Genomic DNA, 18,507 nt, shown 5'->3' with positions numbered 1-18,507 from the left:
TTCCATGAAAAACTTCTCTCTCACATAAAACACACTTAAAGCTGTTCAAGGCAATTTCAAAATAGAAAACCTTGTCTATTGTATTTTAGTTTCTTCCTCAGATCTATTCTGTTTTATAAACTGTGGTTCCTAGAGAAAAAAATAATAACTGTAGGTATCACTGAAAAAATCTGTAGAAGATAGACAAAATAAATAAAACCATTAACTACTCAGGGTCATAATCACTGCTGTATTATTGTGCTTCTATCTATGTTCCTTTCATCTGAAGTACAAAAGAAAAAGTGTATAAAGAATACAGTACTAAGTGCCTTTGAAGTGTCACACTTTCATTTAAAAAAACAGCAAAACTTTTCATTGACAGTCAAGTCGTCTTTGTTTTAAAGTTTACTCCTGATGACTAAGAGCACTTTTCTTAGAATGTTTCAACTTTCAAGGCAACTTTAAAAAATAATCTAGGGGAAACAAATGGCATTTATTATTTAGAAAGATGAAAGACTAAAAAAAAGTTTGATTTAACTTTTCCAGGTACTTACCAATTCAGCTCTCCTGAGTCCGCATCACTTGGGACTCCCCTCGGCAGAATAAAAGCCAATGACCTTGATGTGGGTGAAAATGCTGCGATTGAGTATAGCATTTCCAACGGGGATGGATCAGACATGTTTGATATCATCACTGATAAGGACACACAGGAAGGGATTATAACCATCAAAAAGGTTTATTTTTGCTCCCTCTCTTTTTATTACACTTAGCACTCCAGGTGGGTTTTTTCTTTCCTCAAGGAGGAGGGCAAAGGAAAGTCTCACATGGGATCACCTGCTGAGAAGCTGTATTAGTTTTGTTGTCCTCTTTCTTCATCAGCTATTGTTATTCCCAAGGCTTGGGGGAATTTACTTGGCATGTCACTTCAGATAAAGCAATATTCTCAACAGCTGCTGTCTATCAAAGACACATGCTCACAAACAATAGTTTTGAAGTAGAGCCATGAAAACCTGGAGGGGTTCATCATCTGAACTCTGCAGTGTGGTTCACAAGGGGTTGAGGTGAACAAAATGTTGTAGGTATGCCTGAAGGTCTGAGTTTGATGAACTCACACCTCTAAAGAGAACTAACCCACTATAGATAGCCTATTCTCCTGTAGCCTTCCTGTCCCTCCACTGGGGAGTCTCTTTTCTAGAGCTTCAACTCAAACCTCCAGCCTACTTAAAATCTGCCCTGTTTCCATCATACTTTGACAGTTACATGACATGTCAATAGGTGCCCTCAGATAAAAGGAATATACAGAACTTGAATTCATAGACAATCTGTGATTCTTTAGGGCTTAAAATTGGCCAGATAAGCATATTGAAAACTACAGTATTTTGATGTTATCTGAATACCCATTTTAGGCTACAGTTCACACTGTTTTGGGTTTGTCCTTGAGACACATCATATGGGGTAACTCATGATACTTTCCATTACAGCCATTAGCCTCAATTCTTTTTCTACTGACATGTGAACCCCTGCAAATATGAATAAAACTGTAAAACCCAAACCTTGCATGCAGGTACAGAATTAGATATGAACGTAAATCCAAACTTATTTAAGCTTCATCAGCTGAGAACCTTTGCAAAGTGGTTCTGATAAAAAATTGGCAATCCCATTTTGAAAATAAAATCAATTGAAAAAAAATGGAAAAATTATGAGTTATTTTCATATTTTTATGCAAAATAGGGCTGAACGCATGTGGCCTGGGCTACTTTAATTCCGGTACTTCCTAAATTTTTGAGTGCTTCACTTTGCAACCTTAACTTATTTTAATGTTTTTTTTTAATATAACAAATATGTGATTCAAAGTTAAAACTGGAGCTAGAACAACTTGTTCTTATTTTATTTTGATACAACAATATGCTGGATATCATAGTCAAGATCTACAAAAAACTCAGACCCACATAGTTCATTCTATTCCGCTTCTGATTGAGCCAGTACTAGATTATAAATACAGTTTTATAAATCATGTTTATGGGGGATATTTGCATTAGAATCCTATAAAAATTATATACATCTTTGTAAGAGATGAAATACAGAATAGAATATAAATGGTAAAACCAAGCTAACCACTGTCATAGTTATGTAATTATTGATGGGCACACTAGTTATTCTCCTAGCTAAACCAACCTAACGTTTGGCAAACAAACAAAACCTTTTAAGAAAACCCACATCAATCATACTAAAACCTTTTTCCTTCCTTTTTCTGCCCTTCTTCCAAGTTTCATCTCAAATTCGATGTACCAGATTGCCATTAGAAAAGCTTTTTCCCATGGTATTTTTAACACTGATCATAATAAGGAAATTCAAAAATACACTCATGAGAAAGCTCTAGCTCTAATATTCTGGATCGATTGTTCCAAAAAAGAATTTTATATAAATTTAGGCTGAACATCCAAGCCTTTGGAAGCTTATCCCAAATAAGGATACCTTTGAGATTTGGCCATCACTAGTATTAATCCCCTTTGCTAGATTTCAATATGGAATATGTTCATTATTGTGTGTGTAGAGTATAGCAGATTTTAATTGCTTTGAAACATGATAACAGTTTTCAAGTACATCAAAGGTTGTTAAAAGGAGGAGGAAGAAAAATTGTTTTTCTTAACCTCTGAGGATAGGACAACAAGCAATGGGCTTAAATTGCAGCAAGGGAGGTTTAGGTTGGACATTAGGAAAAACTTCCAAACAGTCATGGTGGTTAAGCACTGGAATAAATTGCCTAGGGAGGTTGTGGAATATCCATCATTGGAGATTTTTAAGAGCAGGTTAGACTAACACCTGTCAGGAATGGTCTAGATAATTGGTCCTGCAACAAGTGCAGGGGACAGGACTAGATGACGTCTCGAGGTCCCTTCCAGTTCTATGAAAGGAGAAAGTGACTTTACCAACTTCCTAATCACTATTACTAAGCTACATTTTGCATAATAAGATGAAGAATCCCCTGTCCTGTACCTTAGTCATCTATAATTGGCTCTATATTGCTGTGACTGATGAATTGCGTATGTGCATGTAGGAACCCTGTGCGGTCTCTCAGATAGGATGAAGGCTGCTAATGCGGTCCCTGATAACTCCCGTCCCTATTATTTTAGTGCTGTAATTTTTTTTCCATGTCTTGTAAACTGACCCCACTTTTTTATTATTTGCTCTCTAGCAGTTGGATTTTGAGACCAAGATGCTGTACTCCTTAAGAGTGGAGGCAGCCAACACTCATCCTGACCCACGCTTTTTCCACTTGGGGCCATTTAAGGACACAGCTCTCATCAAAGTTTCTGTGGAAGACGTAGACGAACCTCCAATGTTCAGCAGGAGCTCTTATTTAATAGAAGTAGATGAAGATGCCAAGGAGGGAACTATCATCGGGCAAGTGATAGCGCAAGACCCAGATACCACCAAGAATGCAATAAAGTAAATATCAGTTCATGCACAGTGTAAAATGCATTAGATGTAGATGCTCATTTCATCTTTCTCTCAAAATTTAGTAAAGCAAATGGCATAGGGTCTGATCCTGAGCAGTAAATAGCAGCTTTAATTCCAAATGAGCTCAGTGACAGTTAAGGGCACTGAGCACATTACAGGATCAGGCCTACAATGATCAAGTGGAAATAAATTGAGCAATCAAATATCTGTGGAGAACTGGTGACGGCAAGCAGAATTAATACATCACAGTATGTCTTTTCAGATGGAAAAGTATGGGGGTTAGGCAAAAGGAAATGTATAAGCCTGATTATAACAAACACACATTGCTTTGCAGAACTCTCAGTTATATCATTCGCAGGGCAATGCTATTTTACCTTATTTGTCCCTATTGGCAAGCTTATATAAGATGTTCAAGACAGTGTATTTCTATTGGATGAATGTGCATCTCTGCTGGTCAATGGCACTCAGCATCCTGCATCACACCTTGCAACAGGCTCAATGAATGAAACAATCCCCTAGAGATACACCGTCTACCATGTTCTACTTCTTAAATATTTAATGATCAACATTTGTACAGCATATTAAATAAGAAACTACTGTGAGAAAGTCATAACAATTAGGAGGTAAATGTTTGGTGCTGTGCTACTGACATAACTGTTAGCGCATCTGCTATTATTGGCTAAACTGAGATGCATAACACTGACCATTTATACATTAGTGCATAGACCATGTCAATGATTGTGAAACCTGCTTCAGCTACATTTCTGATTGAAAGTGAGATAACTCTGAATGATCTACTTTCTCAAAGTGTGCATTTTAGGGGGAAATAATGTCATCAAGCAAACTGCGCATACACTCTTCATTCAACTGGTTTGTGGTTAATGGTCACTAGCTCACTAGATCAGAGGATGATTATAAATGTAAGTTACTCTTTTTGGAAGGAAAAGAGAGCTCAACAAATGCAATGTATCATTAAAACTGGGTTATAGTCTTGTTGCATTTTCAGACCTAAAAGCCAAAATTTAAAAAAAATATTTTCTAGTGATTTTCTGCCCATCCTGAGAAAAATCAAAGGTGCCTGGTCTTCAGAGAGCGGATGCTCAATGGTTACTGAAATTAAGTCCCTATGATGGTATCTGAGGTTGAGCACCCAAAAAACTGAAGCATCCAAAATCTCTAATCATTCGTGAAAATCTTAACAAAGACAATTCAGTCCGAGTTAACTCACTATCATTCCAGAATTTGTGACATTTCTGGCCTAAAATATATTTTGTAAAATGACTCATACTGAATAGCTGCCTATACAGATGTGCTACCTTTCTATCCTATTTAAGACCAGTGTCATGAAACTTACATTGTATGGGCTATGCTAAGCATGTGGAGTTTACACCCCATCTTTCAGAAAGAGCCAAAGTCTTAAATAACTTTAACTTGGCATTTACAGTACTTTGCACTAGTTATTCCCTATAGTAAGTACCGGGAACCTTAGGTAATACCGTACTGCAAATTTTAAGGTAGCCTTACCTAAGGTAAAACTGGAAGCATTTAATGGTGGTTAGTAAGCAAAACTGGAAAATATAATAGAAGAAGGTGATACACACTTGTATTATATCTTGACAGATATTCTGTGGATCGACACACTGACCTCGACAGAATATTCAACATCCACTCAGGAAATGGGTCGATATTCATCTCAAAGCCACTTGATCGGGAAGAAACCCCCTGGCACAATATCACTGTTATAGCAACTGAAATCAGTGAGTTGGAGATGGCTTATCTGAAGAGAATGTTAGAACACGAAAATTGGGAAATTCTATAACAAATTTCTGTTTTAAATGTTTTTACCAGATTCACCTTTGTCTGTCTTTAAAAATTACAGCCAAGCATATCATTTGCTAACTACAAGCCAGAAAACTCAACAGGGGTAACTTTTAATAAAAAACTTATTATTTCATGATTTACTTACTTTTTCCCATAGTAAAAAAAAAAAAAAAATTCTCAGGTCCACTTCAGCAGTATAGAGCAGCACAAAGCCAACATAACTGGCTTCCTGAGGATTTCCCTTGCATAAATTGGTACAGAGCCAACATAGTGATTCTACATTGCTCCCTCAGGCTCTAGGAAAGGGGAAATGTATAAGAAAATGAGGGCATGGTTAGAGCATTCCAGCAATCCCAGACTGTCAGAATGGTCCTTTGGGGCCAGGGCCAGACATTAGATTGGCCTTCAGGCTGCTCTAATTTACGCCAGGGATCAATCCAGCCCCAGGCACAACCGGAGGCCTGTGAAGTTAGTATATTACCCTTCCCCCCAGGCAGAAAAGAAAATCTGACCTTGTATCTGCCATAGGGGCACACCATAGTTGATTAGGCGATGGGCTCTATGACACTATTTTTCTCCTCCTTACAACTTCTTCCTTCACTTTGGGAAGCAGTGAGATTGACATTGTGTGGGCTGTGATGAGCATATAGGATACACAGACCATCTTTTAGAAAGAGCCACACCATTTTTTCTTTAAGAAAGCTATTTTCTCCAAATCCTGACCCAACTGCCAATATTTCCTTCACTTTATTCATCCCATTGGCTATGGTTTGGCCTAGGCACAATGCAGTGGCACATTAACGATAAAGGTGTCAGATAAATTCTTCCTGCCTTTGTAGTTAGACAGGGCTGTGAATTGATCCAGAAAATTTATCTATCCCTCCTGGATTACCTTCAACAACTCCATTTTAGGACACAGATCGCAGAAAATAAGCACGTATACACTCACTGCTGATTGGAATACATTGACAAACCAGACACCTTGGATAATTTAAAATTCTGTTTTCAACTGCAAATCAATTTAGACTGAGATAGTTTTGCCTTAATATAACATTTTTCTTTTTAAAATAATGTAATGGGTTTCAAATGTAAATATGAGTCTTAACTATATTAAATTATATACCAGTAGAAAACTGAACATAATTGTAAAGATATGAGCATTTCTTATATGTTTTGAGGATGGAGGGGAAGTAGATAAAATATGCTTGATAATTTCACTTCTCTTACATGAACTGTAAATCTTTCCAGTCCTTATATTCCTTAGCTAAATTATAAATTATTTTCTTGTTCCAGATAATCCTAAGCAAAGTAGCCAGATACCTGTCTTCATCAGGATTTTAGACATAAATGATCATGCACCAGAATTTGCCAAATATTATGAAACTTTTGTTTGTGAAAATGCAAAAGCAGGACAGGTAAATGCATATTTACTCTACCAGCAAATTTATGCCTGTGTCTTCTGTTGCTGTTTTTTATTCATTTCTAGAGTTACTCACAAGGGAGGCTAACATCTCCATGACAATCTTGATTTGCACGGATGAAAAATAATAAATAATAAATCCTCCTATTGTATTTCCAAATTCAATAGAAGTTTCAGGTGGATAAGGAATGCAGGATTTAGCTCTAATATAATAAATACACAATATTTTATTTTTAGGTAATGATTTAATAGTCTTCATCACAAAACTCTTTTATAGAAGGAGTCATGGATAAGTCACTAAAATTTCATATGTTTAGCTAATTCTCCTTGTCTGCATGCTTACCAAAGCATTATACGATCTGTTGATAACTTGAAATATGCAAAAACCCAATTTTGGAAATCTCACATGTTTCTGGTCCTTGCCAGAATCAAGAAATTGTGATATGGAACTATAATTTTAAAGCTAGAAAGATATGTCAACTTTCTCAGACCTTGGTTAAGATTCAGTTTGGGTTAGATTTGAATTTGTGAAAAGGTCCAGGATGGCTCTTGCTTTATGCCAACTGAATCCACACATTCTTTTGATAAACTAAAACAGATTTAAAGAAGAAGTAATTTACTAGCTTGGAGAAAAGAGAAGAAAAGTTCCAGGTACATAGTGCAGCAAAATACACATATCATGGATATACTGAAATATTCTATTACTATTGTAAATATTACAATCTTCTATTTATTATGGATGTTTCCAGCATTGTTGTAGCTATGGTGGTCTCAGGATAATAGGAGAATGTGGGTGAGGTATCTTTTATTGCATCAACTTCTATGTTTATGTAATGGTCAGAGAGTTATAGATGTGAGTCCTTTGGGGATGATGTTTTGTTTCTTGCATTTACTCATGAAGTAGATGTCATTGCTAAGTTTTGCTTCCTTTATCGTCATTTCAGATGGCAAAATTCATTATCTTGAAGTGTTGTAGTTGTGTTGCTCCCAAGACATTAGTGAGACAAGGTGAGTAAGGTACTATTTTTTATTGGACCAATTTCATCACACACTGCCACGTATTACAAAGAAGAAAAAAAATCAGGAAACATACCCCATGATCATTCAAGGAAACTAAAACAATTTTCAAAACAGAAGTTGGTCCAATAAAAGATATTACCTCACCCATCTTGTCTCTCTATTTATCATGGGGTCAATTGACATTTCAGTTTTCACACTTTTGTTCACAGAGTTACGCCTTCACTATAAACATTCACTCTGTGTGGAAACATTGCATTAAAAGTATCTCAGTATGGAATGGATTTCTAAGGAATTAAAATTTAAGGGCTAGACTATCCAGAGGCAGAAGCCCACCATAGAAAAAGTGTAGAGCCCTCTTGGGGAAGAACTGTATGTGTAGGTTTCCCCTTATAAACTAGGGAATTCCAGGAAGTACAGTTCGAGTGTAAAGTAGCAATTGAAACACAAAGCACATTTGAATGTTATTTTGGAAAAGGAAAGAAAAAAAAGAGGTGGCAGAGTGCAGCCAATGGTGCAACTGAGTCACATTCTGTTCACTCTATTCACCCAGTGTCACCAATTGTATGAGCCAGTCCATGAGTTGGAAAGATAATATAACATACTTTGACTGGAATTGCCTTGGTTTGTATAAAAGGACCTCACTGCCAATATGATTCTTTTTCATACACATCTTTTCATTACTTTTGATGCACATAATACAGTCAAATCATAGAATCATAATCATAGACTCATAGAATATCAGGGTTGGAAGGGACCTCAGGAGGTCATCTAGTCCAACCCCCTGCTCAAAGCAGGACCAATCCCCAACTAAATCATCCCAGCCAGGGCTTTGTCAAGCCGGGCCTTAAAAATCTCTAAGGAAGGAGATTCCACCACCTCCCTAGGTAACCCATTCCAGTGCTTCACCACCGTCCTAGTGAAAAAGCTTTTCCTAATATCCAACCTAAACCTCCCCCACTGCAACTTGAGACCATTACTCCTTGTTCTGTCATCTGCTACTACTGAGAACAGTCTAGATCCATCCTCTTTGGAACCCCCATTTGATAGGTAGTTGAAAGCACCTATCAAATCCCCCCTCATTCTTCTCTTCTTCAGACTAAACAATCCCAGTTCCCTCAGCCTCTCCTCATAAGTCATGTGCTCCAGCCCCCTAATCATTTTTGTTGCCCTCCGCTGGACTCTTTCCAATTTTTCCACATCCTTCTTGTAATGTGGGGCCCAAAACTGGACAGAGTACTCCAGATGAGGCCTCACCAATGTCAAATAGAGGGGAATGATCACGTCCCTCGATCTGCTGGCAATGCTCCTACTTATGCAGCCCAAAATGCCATTAGGCTTCTTGGCAACAAAGGCACACTGTTGACTCATATTCAGCTTCTCATCCACTGTAACCCCTAGGTCCTTTTCTGCAGAACTGCTGCCTAGCCATTCAGTCCCTAGTCTGTAGCAGTGCATGGGATTCTTCCATCCTAAGCACAGGACTCTGCACTTGTCCTTGTTGAACCTCATCAGATTTCTTTTGGCCCAATCCTCTAATTTGTCGAGGTCCCTCTGTATCGTATCCCTACCTTCCAGCGTATCTACCACTCCTCCCAGTTTAGTCTCATCTGCAAACTTGTTGAGGGTGCAGTCCACGCCATCCTCCAGATCATTAATGAAGATATTGAACAAAACCGGCCCCAGGACCGACCCTTGGGGCACTCCACTTGATACCGGCTGCCAACTAGACATGGAGCCATTGATCACTATCTGTTGAGCCCGACGATCTAGCCAGCTTTCTATCCACCTTATAGTCCATTTATCCAGCCCATACTTCTTTAACTTGCTGGCATGAATACTGTGGGAGACCATATCGAAAGCTTTGCTAAAGTCAAGGAATAACACGTCCACTGCTTTCCCCTCATCCACAGAGCCAGTTATCTCATAATATATACAGTAACAGCAATACTAAATGAAATGAAAATAGCGGTAGGAATTATAACAGATAATGAAATAAACACATGAAACTCTAAGACTAATGGAGCACCTTGTCACAAATTAATGTGATGTTTATAATTAGGATACAATGTCTTCACTACTGTGACATAAATTTAATGTGTAACTAAGGTTTGAGACCTATGTAATGAGCTTAGAAATTTCATCCAATTACTGTTTATTGTACTCTGGTAGTTTTATTTTATAATTTATTAATTACTTTTTCAACAGAAATACATTCAGATAATCCTGGCCAGCAAGTCTGGATTGCTGGTATACGACCAAATTTCTGTCTGTGCAACAAAACCTCTTTGCATAGTACAAGATTGTGGACAAATAATTTTTAGAATCTCAGTTCAGTGATTGATATCAAAGTGAGTCATGGTAAAAGCTTTAATAGAATTGGGCAAAGCAACGCAAGATTAAGCATATGTAATATTTTGAGTGAGGGAACTCAAATTTGGGGGTATGATCACAAACAGGTTCCACCCAGACTGGCTACTTGTCATCTCCTCTTAAATGATACCTTTCCAAACTCTGTGTAGTCCTATATATTCTGTGGCATTTCAAATATATGGAATACTCAATAATGCACAAATTACAATTTAGCTTCCCAACTAACTGTGTATGTGTAATTCACGACACCTTCCCATTCTTTGGGTGTAAATTAGGGCTGGGATCTTCAAAGCGACCTATGGGACTTAGGTGTCCAACTCCTGCTGACTTTCCATGGGAGTTAGTTGACTAACTGCCTACATTTTCATTTGCCTTTTGATTCTTCAAGTTCATATTCTGCAATAATACTTTAGAGACAAATATTTTGCATTTTGCAGTTGATTTATCTACTTGATCACTCCTCTTCAGAAACCTTCGATAAACTGGAGTAAAGGTTGAACGTAATTTATCACTTAACAAAAAGTTTAAGCCTTCAAAGAGAAGGCAGTTTTGAATTTGCCGTTTTGTCCACAAACACAAGTGTTAGAAAATCTAGATATTCTAATTTGAGGCACTACTTACCTTGCCCTCCCCCCAAAATATAATATGTTCAATGTATTAGAAAGTACAATAAAGCTCATTTAATATCATTCAAACAATCTTAACTCTGCCCCTGCATCACCTGATTAACAACAATGAGAAATTTTGAGACAATGTGATTCTCAAGGAGCACAAAGGATTAAAGCAGCGTCACCCAAGATGTATCTACATAGATACTTTTATCCCTTGTATATACTTTTGTTTTATTATTTTATTATTTCCTCCATTTTGTTTTTGGCCCCTTTCTATATTATTTATATTTAAGTGCTCAAAGATTTGACTTGGCTTTGGGTAACATCTGTGTGGAATCTAGTTAGTCAACATTCTTCCCATTACATCCCCACCAAATTTTACTTTGCTAAAAATGAAGAAAGCAGGTTTAGAGAAAACGTGCATTTAAAAAATGTAGCTGACAGAGGCCCATTAGTTAGTCTGGTATTTAGCTATTCAGATGCTCCTTCCAAATAGCATGAGCTCAGCAATTATATGATATAATTCCAGAAATTATTTTCCCCAAATGGCAAATTCAGTACTAATGTTACAGACATTATCTGCATCAAATATCATTCCCTGAAGTACTGCCTCCTACTTGTTACATATGCAGGGATGTGATATTTGCAGATTTCTGTGGCTGCAGGCAAGTAGGAGATTCAAGTAAAAAATTTCAAACATGGATGTAAAATTAGGCACCCAAATTCATATTTAGGCATTTATGTAAAGTTGGCTTCATTGGGAGCTGCAAGTGCTCAACACCTTTAAAAATCAAGTCACTTTTAATTAGATGTCTGAATATAATTATGGATTTAAATGCACATATGTGAACATTTTGGACATATAGTATTTATATTCCAAATAGGCTCCAGTTTTGTTGCCTATTTTAATGTACTGTACAATTCTATTATTGTACGATAGCGCATAATGTACAATATACTATTATTCATTTCATACTATTCCACCTTATTTTAGAGCTCACCTAAAGCAGCCAACCTGTTAGAATTATAATTGCTTTCCGTTGCGTCACATCAGTGCATTTAACGCTGATGATCACAGCATGAGGGCTAGACAGAGAAGATAAATATATTTAGTTAATTTTAAGATTTTCTTTTAATTGAGCTTAGCTATTAATCACACCACTTTCTAAATCTCATTCACATCAGGAAGCAGCCAGAAATATCAATTATTCCTCCCCACTGCCAACTTACAATACCTGTGTTCAATGTCAGCAAATATTAAAGGGTAGATTGTGGCATTTATCATGCAGCTGTGTGGGGAGATGGGGAGAGCAGTACAGAGTTGCAATATCCCAGGGGCGGCAGTGATGAGAGAGTCTATTGAGGAAGGGCATCATCTCTATAAATGCTTTTTTCACATGGAAATATACCCTCTGCTTCATCCATTAGGTTGGGTTCCAGATCTGTTCCATAGACTTGTAATGTGGGCTATGGTGGGAGCAGCAGGGTCCTGGCCCCAACTCATCTTTGTCCTCTTTTAAGTGTCGCTCTCTCTGCGATGGAGCTCCAGAAGCACAAGGACTGCTATTGTGGAAGGCTCTTGTGCAAGGGTCTCTCACAACCTTGTTCTATGAGCTCATTAAGAGCAGTGCATGACCCTGAGCTGAACTAGGGGCAGAGTCAGGCAATTCTCTCCATGGAAGCCAGGGAGTTTTACCTTAATAGAGCATGAATCAATGACTGCAAAATTCAATTCTAGGATATCAACTCATCCAACTCTCTATATTTGCTGAGACCACATTAACAATAATGATCAATAACTAGACTGTTTTGCTCATTGGTGCTATATTCTCTCTTACCATTTATGAGCTCCCAAGCATCAGAGCATGGATAGAGCTCATCTTATTTGGGAAGATGATAATTTTTCCTTTAATTTTTCTGTATTTTCTCCACAGACTGGGAAGGAGCAGGGAAAGGCATAATTGTCATGACACCATTGATAAATATTGATCATGCATTGTTGTACAGACCTGTAGCTGAATTATGGGTAGGCATCCATTGGCTTAGTAGAGTGATATATTAAAATTCTGTAATCCTTTTAAACAGAGGAAGAGGAGAAAGATTTTCTGACCTCTCACATGCTGGTAATTATCTCTGGGGTATGAGCCAACTTCTGATGAGTAAACCATTTGCCTTCAGAATGCATCAAACTTCATCAAAGGGCAGATATTTTAGAAAGATTTCCTAAGAAGGACAGTCCCTCCCAGATTCTTCTACATCTGCATCTTTCCCACCTACCATTGTGATTGATCATTGATATACTCAGATTGTTCCTTTAACACTTACCCCTTTGTAGGGGATAGTGGAGTCACATCATCCCAAGGGGAGCATGGTAGGAAAGTCTCTTTGTGCCCTCCTTCCTATGCATTCAGCAAAGTCCAATGACAATCTCCCTCTCAGCATATTTTTCATAGTTTATCATGGATTTAGGGGGAGATTTTTGCGGAAGCCCCTTGATAAAATATGTGCAGCACATAACTAGACGAACAGATTTCAGGAAATGATAATACAGTGATCTAAGGTTTGTGATTTGTGATATTCACTCCTAGGCCTTGTCTACACTAGTGGTGACATCCAGGGTACATGTAACCACATGACACGATGAAAAGCGAGCTGTGTGCACACTGCACTCTGTAGTGACAACGTGCCAGTGAAAGGCTATGGTGGTGGTGGTGGGAGACAGCAGGGAAAGTCTTTGTCAACAAGGTGGTAGTGGGAACCTACATTGCTAAAAATAGCACTGTAGATGTGGGAGGCACTGCTTGGGCATGTAGAGAGCCATGTCGGGTATATACCCTATGGCTCTGGCATGTTTTTACTCACCTAAGCAGTGTCTCACCATCCACACTGCTATTTATACCCGTGCTAGGAAGGCAGGCAGTGTGTGTACTTTATATGCCACTGTAAGTATAGACATAGCCCTAGACTGAAGTAAATAAAAAATTGCTCAATCGGGGGACTAGTAACATTTTTGATGTTTGATATCTCACACACAGTCAATGAGTGAAACAAACAATAGTGTAGACATTTGAAAAGCCATCTAGCGTTATGCAATATCTATGTTTATTTCAGGGAAGTCACAAATTACCAGAACTTAAAGCTCAAATCATTCAACTGAATTCAAGGCTACACTCCAATCAGCTTGTTCTGCAGCAGAACAAAAGCAAAATTCTGAAGCCATGACAGTTAAACATCCCCAGGTTAACAATACATTATCATTATTGCAAAGTACAAAAACTTATGCTGTACGTTAATTGTGTTGTTTGAAAACTCCAAAGAAGGGACTGTTTAAACAAATTAGCCTCCCTGAATTCCTCAGGAATCTTCCTGGTTTCATAGCAAGTGACATCACAGCTGCCTTATCAAAGAGAATGAAAACTGCCGTTTTCAGAGAAAGGTGTCATGTTTTATAATGACAATCAATATATATTGACAGTGACATATTGAAAAGGAGTGTGTGTGGCAGATTTCCAAGCATCTCATGGACGTATTGGTTGTTTCAAGTTTTTGTTAAAATATCATTGTAAATATATTTTCCCCAAACATTTTGCGATATCTTCTGTCCCATCCCATTCCCTTCATGAAGATTCATACAAAAGACTTACTTGGACTTTTATAAAGAAACTTTCAGTTCTGCCTTTAAGAGAATCTTCTAAAGCATGCTGAGTGACTTACAAATCAGCAGTCTGGAGCAATGAGGAGAAAACACCGTAGCATCCAAATCATCTGCAGTATCTGAGAAAGAGATGGCACTCTGTGAAAGATACATAAACAGGGGCTACAAAGAGTCCTGTGGCACCTTATAGACTAACAGATCTAACATAAGGTGCCACAGGACTCTTTGTTGCTTTTTACAGATCCAGACTAACACGTCTACCCCTCTGATACATAAACAGGGGCTGAATGTACAGGGGTGCTGGAACAATCTGTATTGTTGGGGTGCTGAGAGCCATTGAACCAAACTCTAAATCCTGTATATAATGGAAACCACTTCAAGGCAGGGGGTGGTGTAGCCCCCCAGCACTCCTAGTTCCAGCACCTATGCAACTGTGGAACCCCACCTCACGTCTGCGAGCATTCACTCATGGGGTGTCCCTCTGACTTCAGTGGGAGTAAGACCCAGATCCTCAAAGTTATGAAATCACATAGAGACCTAAATACCTTCAAGGATCTGGGCCTAAGTGCTCACCGACATGAAGAAAGGTTGCACGGCTCGGCCTACATTGTTTAAACAGCTATAAAACTACTCTGTGTTGGATATAAAAGTGAAGTATTTGTATGGACACTCCGGGTTTACATTATCAGCACTTGAAAAGCTGAGTGATCCCCTCAAGAATGGGAATTTATCCTATAAATCCCAATGAGCTATCTCACACTGTTTCTCCTAAGAAAGGTAGAATTACTGACAGTAATGCTGAATTTTTCAATCTGAGTTCATTCACAAGGGCATCTAAACGAAAAGGAATGTATTTTTTCAATAGGTCTGATATGCTTGAAATCACATTTGATTTGAGTAAAAGTCACTTTCTTGAAAAAAAAAATCTCTCATAAATCTTACAATGTCAGGCATCTCTCTGAAGTCTCTGTGAAGCGTGAGTACAACTCCTAATTCAGAACTGTTTCAAAATGGAAAAGTATGTATTTCATTTGACACCACAAACTTTAAATAGCAAAACATTTTGCCCTAGTTTTTACAGTACCCCTACCATACCAAAAATCAGAATGGCTAAGTCTCTTTAATTTCTACATCTAGGATTGACTTTAGTTTCTTTTATTCATGATTTTTAGATCTACAAAAGCTAAAAATAGTTTCTATTTTTTTCTTTGCTTGGTTTTTGTTTTGATTTATTCACCCTTTGGAAAACTGTGCCAGCAATATTTTTCTTCATTTTTTTCCCCTTTATTCTTCCATCTTTTCAAGACAGCCAATACCTTTAACAGGTAATAAGGGTTTGTTTGTTTTTTTTCATTTCTGCAGCCTTATTCTCACAATAAATTTTCAGTGTAATTAGGTTCCTCTGTTTCTGCCACAATTGTCCACTCTTCATATTATTTGCACCTGAAAGGAATCATATGTGGATCTTACAAACATCTCACTGATTACATCTCAAAAAGCCACAGGATACTCAGCTACAATGCTTTGGTAGCTATTTTAGCTGGGTATTTTCTCCCTGGATGTTTCCTAGCAACACTTGGACAAATATCCGCAAATATTCTAATTCTCTCTCTTCTACCGGATGTTCTTATTCTCACATTGTCCTTCAGACCTCTACAAAAATGCAGGAGGAAATTTTTTTTCCAGTCTATTTGATGCTCTGCTAGCCTTCCACCATAAGTAATTTCTGCTATAATGGCACTGGAATTGTAGACTTTGGCGACATGGGGCTTAAAATGTTGTAGCTATCTAAATCCATGCCTGTACTATCACATCCACCATTGCTACTGCCAGTGGCAGTGGTACCAACACTGGGAATATTTAGAGAAAAAAGTGCTAGTGGAATTACAGGTACAGTGACATGCCAACAGAGCTCCTTTGCAAAGAGTGTGAACTTGGCCAAATGTATTTAAAAAGTTTCCCAAGTGTCAGGATCCTTCTTACTTTCAAAATGTAGAGATCTTAATGTGTACTTGAGAACCTCATTAATTTTAAGAAATATTGCGTAATCCTGCTTTAACTATATTCTGTTCATCATGAAGGAAGATGACATTCATGAATTCCCTCACAGATTCTGTTCAGATGACAGGAAACCATAAAGACCCTGATTCTGATCTCCCCAACATTGGTGTAAATGAGGAATAATGCCAAGGAAGTTGATGAGCCAAATTCTCATTTACACCTAATTTAACCTACTGACTATAATTAAATTACTCCAGATCCAACTATTCATCTAGTGTTTTACTATATTTTGTTGCTGTATTCTCAGGAGTGTCTAAGATCGGTCCCAAACATGAGAGGTGCAGAATAACTATATAGAATATTGAATGAGTGTGTTCAATTCTCATTGAAATTAATATTCAGAAAGGTGTTTTAAGGGAACTGTCCTTAACTCAAGATAATGTTGTTATTTAGCAGTTACTGCTTTTGCTTGGACAGTTAATGCTATGCATGTCCTCTGGAAATCTCAGCGAAACAAGCTGCATGCATAAACCTTTTGATAACAAACCCCTTTGAAGTCAGGGGAAGCGGAAGATGCCCAGGACAGTGGAGACATTTAGCGCTTCAAATGAGGCATTCAGCACACCGCAATATCATAAAAAGCAGGTCCATCTTCACAGCAGGTGCTAGAGGAGCTCTCTGCTCATGAGTAAAGAAGTGGTAAGGAGAGTTCTCTGCTGAGACTTATTCTGGACTCCAGACACAAATCCTTTCTCTGGGAAACCCACCCACTCACTCATGCCACTGAGCTATCCTGACACCTGATTAAGCCCAAAGCCTCTTCTTTTGGATACAGCCACAACTCCGGCAGCAGGAAAGTGCAAAACATGCTGGATTTCTGTGGTACTACAATAGTTAGTGAATGTGAACAACCCAGTAGTCATTTTTACTGTACATATGAATTATCACAGTTTATAGCATAGTAAATGTAATGACATCACTTTATAACTGCACAATGCTTAATATAATATCGGTACTGAACTCACTCTTCCTTACTGTGTTTGCTTTCCCAGTTTTAGCAACTTTACCTTCTTTAGCCATATAAATGCAATCAACATCTTAAATTAGTCTGAAAAATACTAGAGTACTTGTTTCTTTTTTTAAAATTATTTTTAATGTGGCAGGGCCGCAGATCTGGTGCTAGGCATAAACAGACTAAGCAATTGCTTAGAGCCCCGAGCAGCTCAAGGGACCCCCTATTTGCTTTTTATTATAAGAACTTTCCTATTTTAGTATTGGGGGAGGGCAAAATATTCCTGTTTAGGGCCTCCAATGTGTTAGTACCAGCTCTGCAGGGGAATCTTCTGCATTCCAGAAGGAACCCTTAACATTTTCCTCCTCTTTATGCATGCTGGCTCCCATGGCCCTATGACAGTGCTACTATCTTCCCCTCACAACTGGACTTGACTGCCCTCCATTTTCCACCAGTGCCATTCCACAACCAGAGGTGTCCATTTAGGGTGATGCAAGGCATTTCTCCACCTTCTCCTCCTCCCTACCCCCAACAGCTGAGAATTCTGCTTCTGCAATATTCTAACTTTATCTCCAGGAGAAAAAGATGTGGACTAGGAACTGAACCCAAGTTTCCCACTTGCAGAGCACAGTGTGTGAAGAAGCTGCTAATGTTGTGTAAGGGCATGGGAGGAGGCTGGATTGGTCAGAGGGGCACCCTTCACACAGCAACACAGGGCACTCAGAACTAATCAGAACAGAGAGCTGCCTGCAGCAGCCAGGAGCAGGCCCTTGTTTGTGTGCTGTTAGGTGGATGTGAAGTTAAAAATGAAAGAGCTGATTTGTTTAACAGAAGCTCTCCTTGTGTTAACATGAGACCACCATATAGCACACTAACTCTTGGGCACTGGGTGGCTTCTTCAAATAAATTGCATTGGGTATTTTACATATGCTATCAGAAAATGCTGTCTTATTTTAAAAAAAATAACAACAAAAACAAAACATTAAGCACATAATACCTTGTTTTCCTTATAGCTGGTACAGACTGTTAGTGCTGTGGACAAAGATGAGCCTCCTCGAGGCCACAAATTCTTCTTTGAGTTGGTGCCAGAATTTGCAGTTCATCCCAACTTCTCTGTTGTCGACAACAAAGGTAAACAACTCTGCTCCTGCATGTC

The 18,507-nt window shown here is 38.2% G+C and overlaps 1 protein-coding gene across 2 annotated transcripts in view; it reads left to right on the top strand.

The window, feature by feature from the left end:
* CDH9 (cadherin 9) overlaps nt 1–18,507 on the top strand; it is a 79,144-nt gene that overhangs the window by 56,101 nt on the left and 4,536 nt on the right. For both annotated transcript variants that reach the window (XM_024203418.1, XM_024203427.1), the window contains 5 exons: nt 526–713; nt 3,176–3,429; nt 5,062–5,198; nt 6,556–6,677; nt 18,365–18,482. In XM_024203418.1, coding sequence (XP_024059186.1) covers nt 526–713; nt 3,176–3,429; nt 5,062–5,198; nt 6,556–6,677; nt 18,365–18,482 — 819 coding nt within the window. The remainder of the gene's footprint in view (nt 1–525; nt 714–3,175; nt 3,430–5,061; nt 5,199–6,555; nt 6,678–18,364; nt 18,483–18,507) is intronic.

Source organism: Terrapene carolina, unplaced genomic scaffold (genome assembly GCF_002925995.2).
Source record: "Terrapene carolina triunguis isolate 2854851 unplaced genomic scaffold, T_m_triunguis-2.0 Scaffold53, whole genome shotgun sequence".
Classification (NCBI taxonomy): domain Eukaryota; kingdom Metazoa; phylum Chordata; order Testudines; family Emydidae; genus Terrapene; species Terrapene triunguis.
The sequence above is the reverse complement of the archived record's forward strand: the minus strand, read 5'-3'. Positions and strand labels throughout refer to the sequence as shown.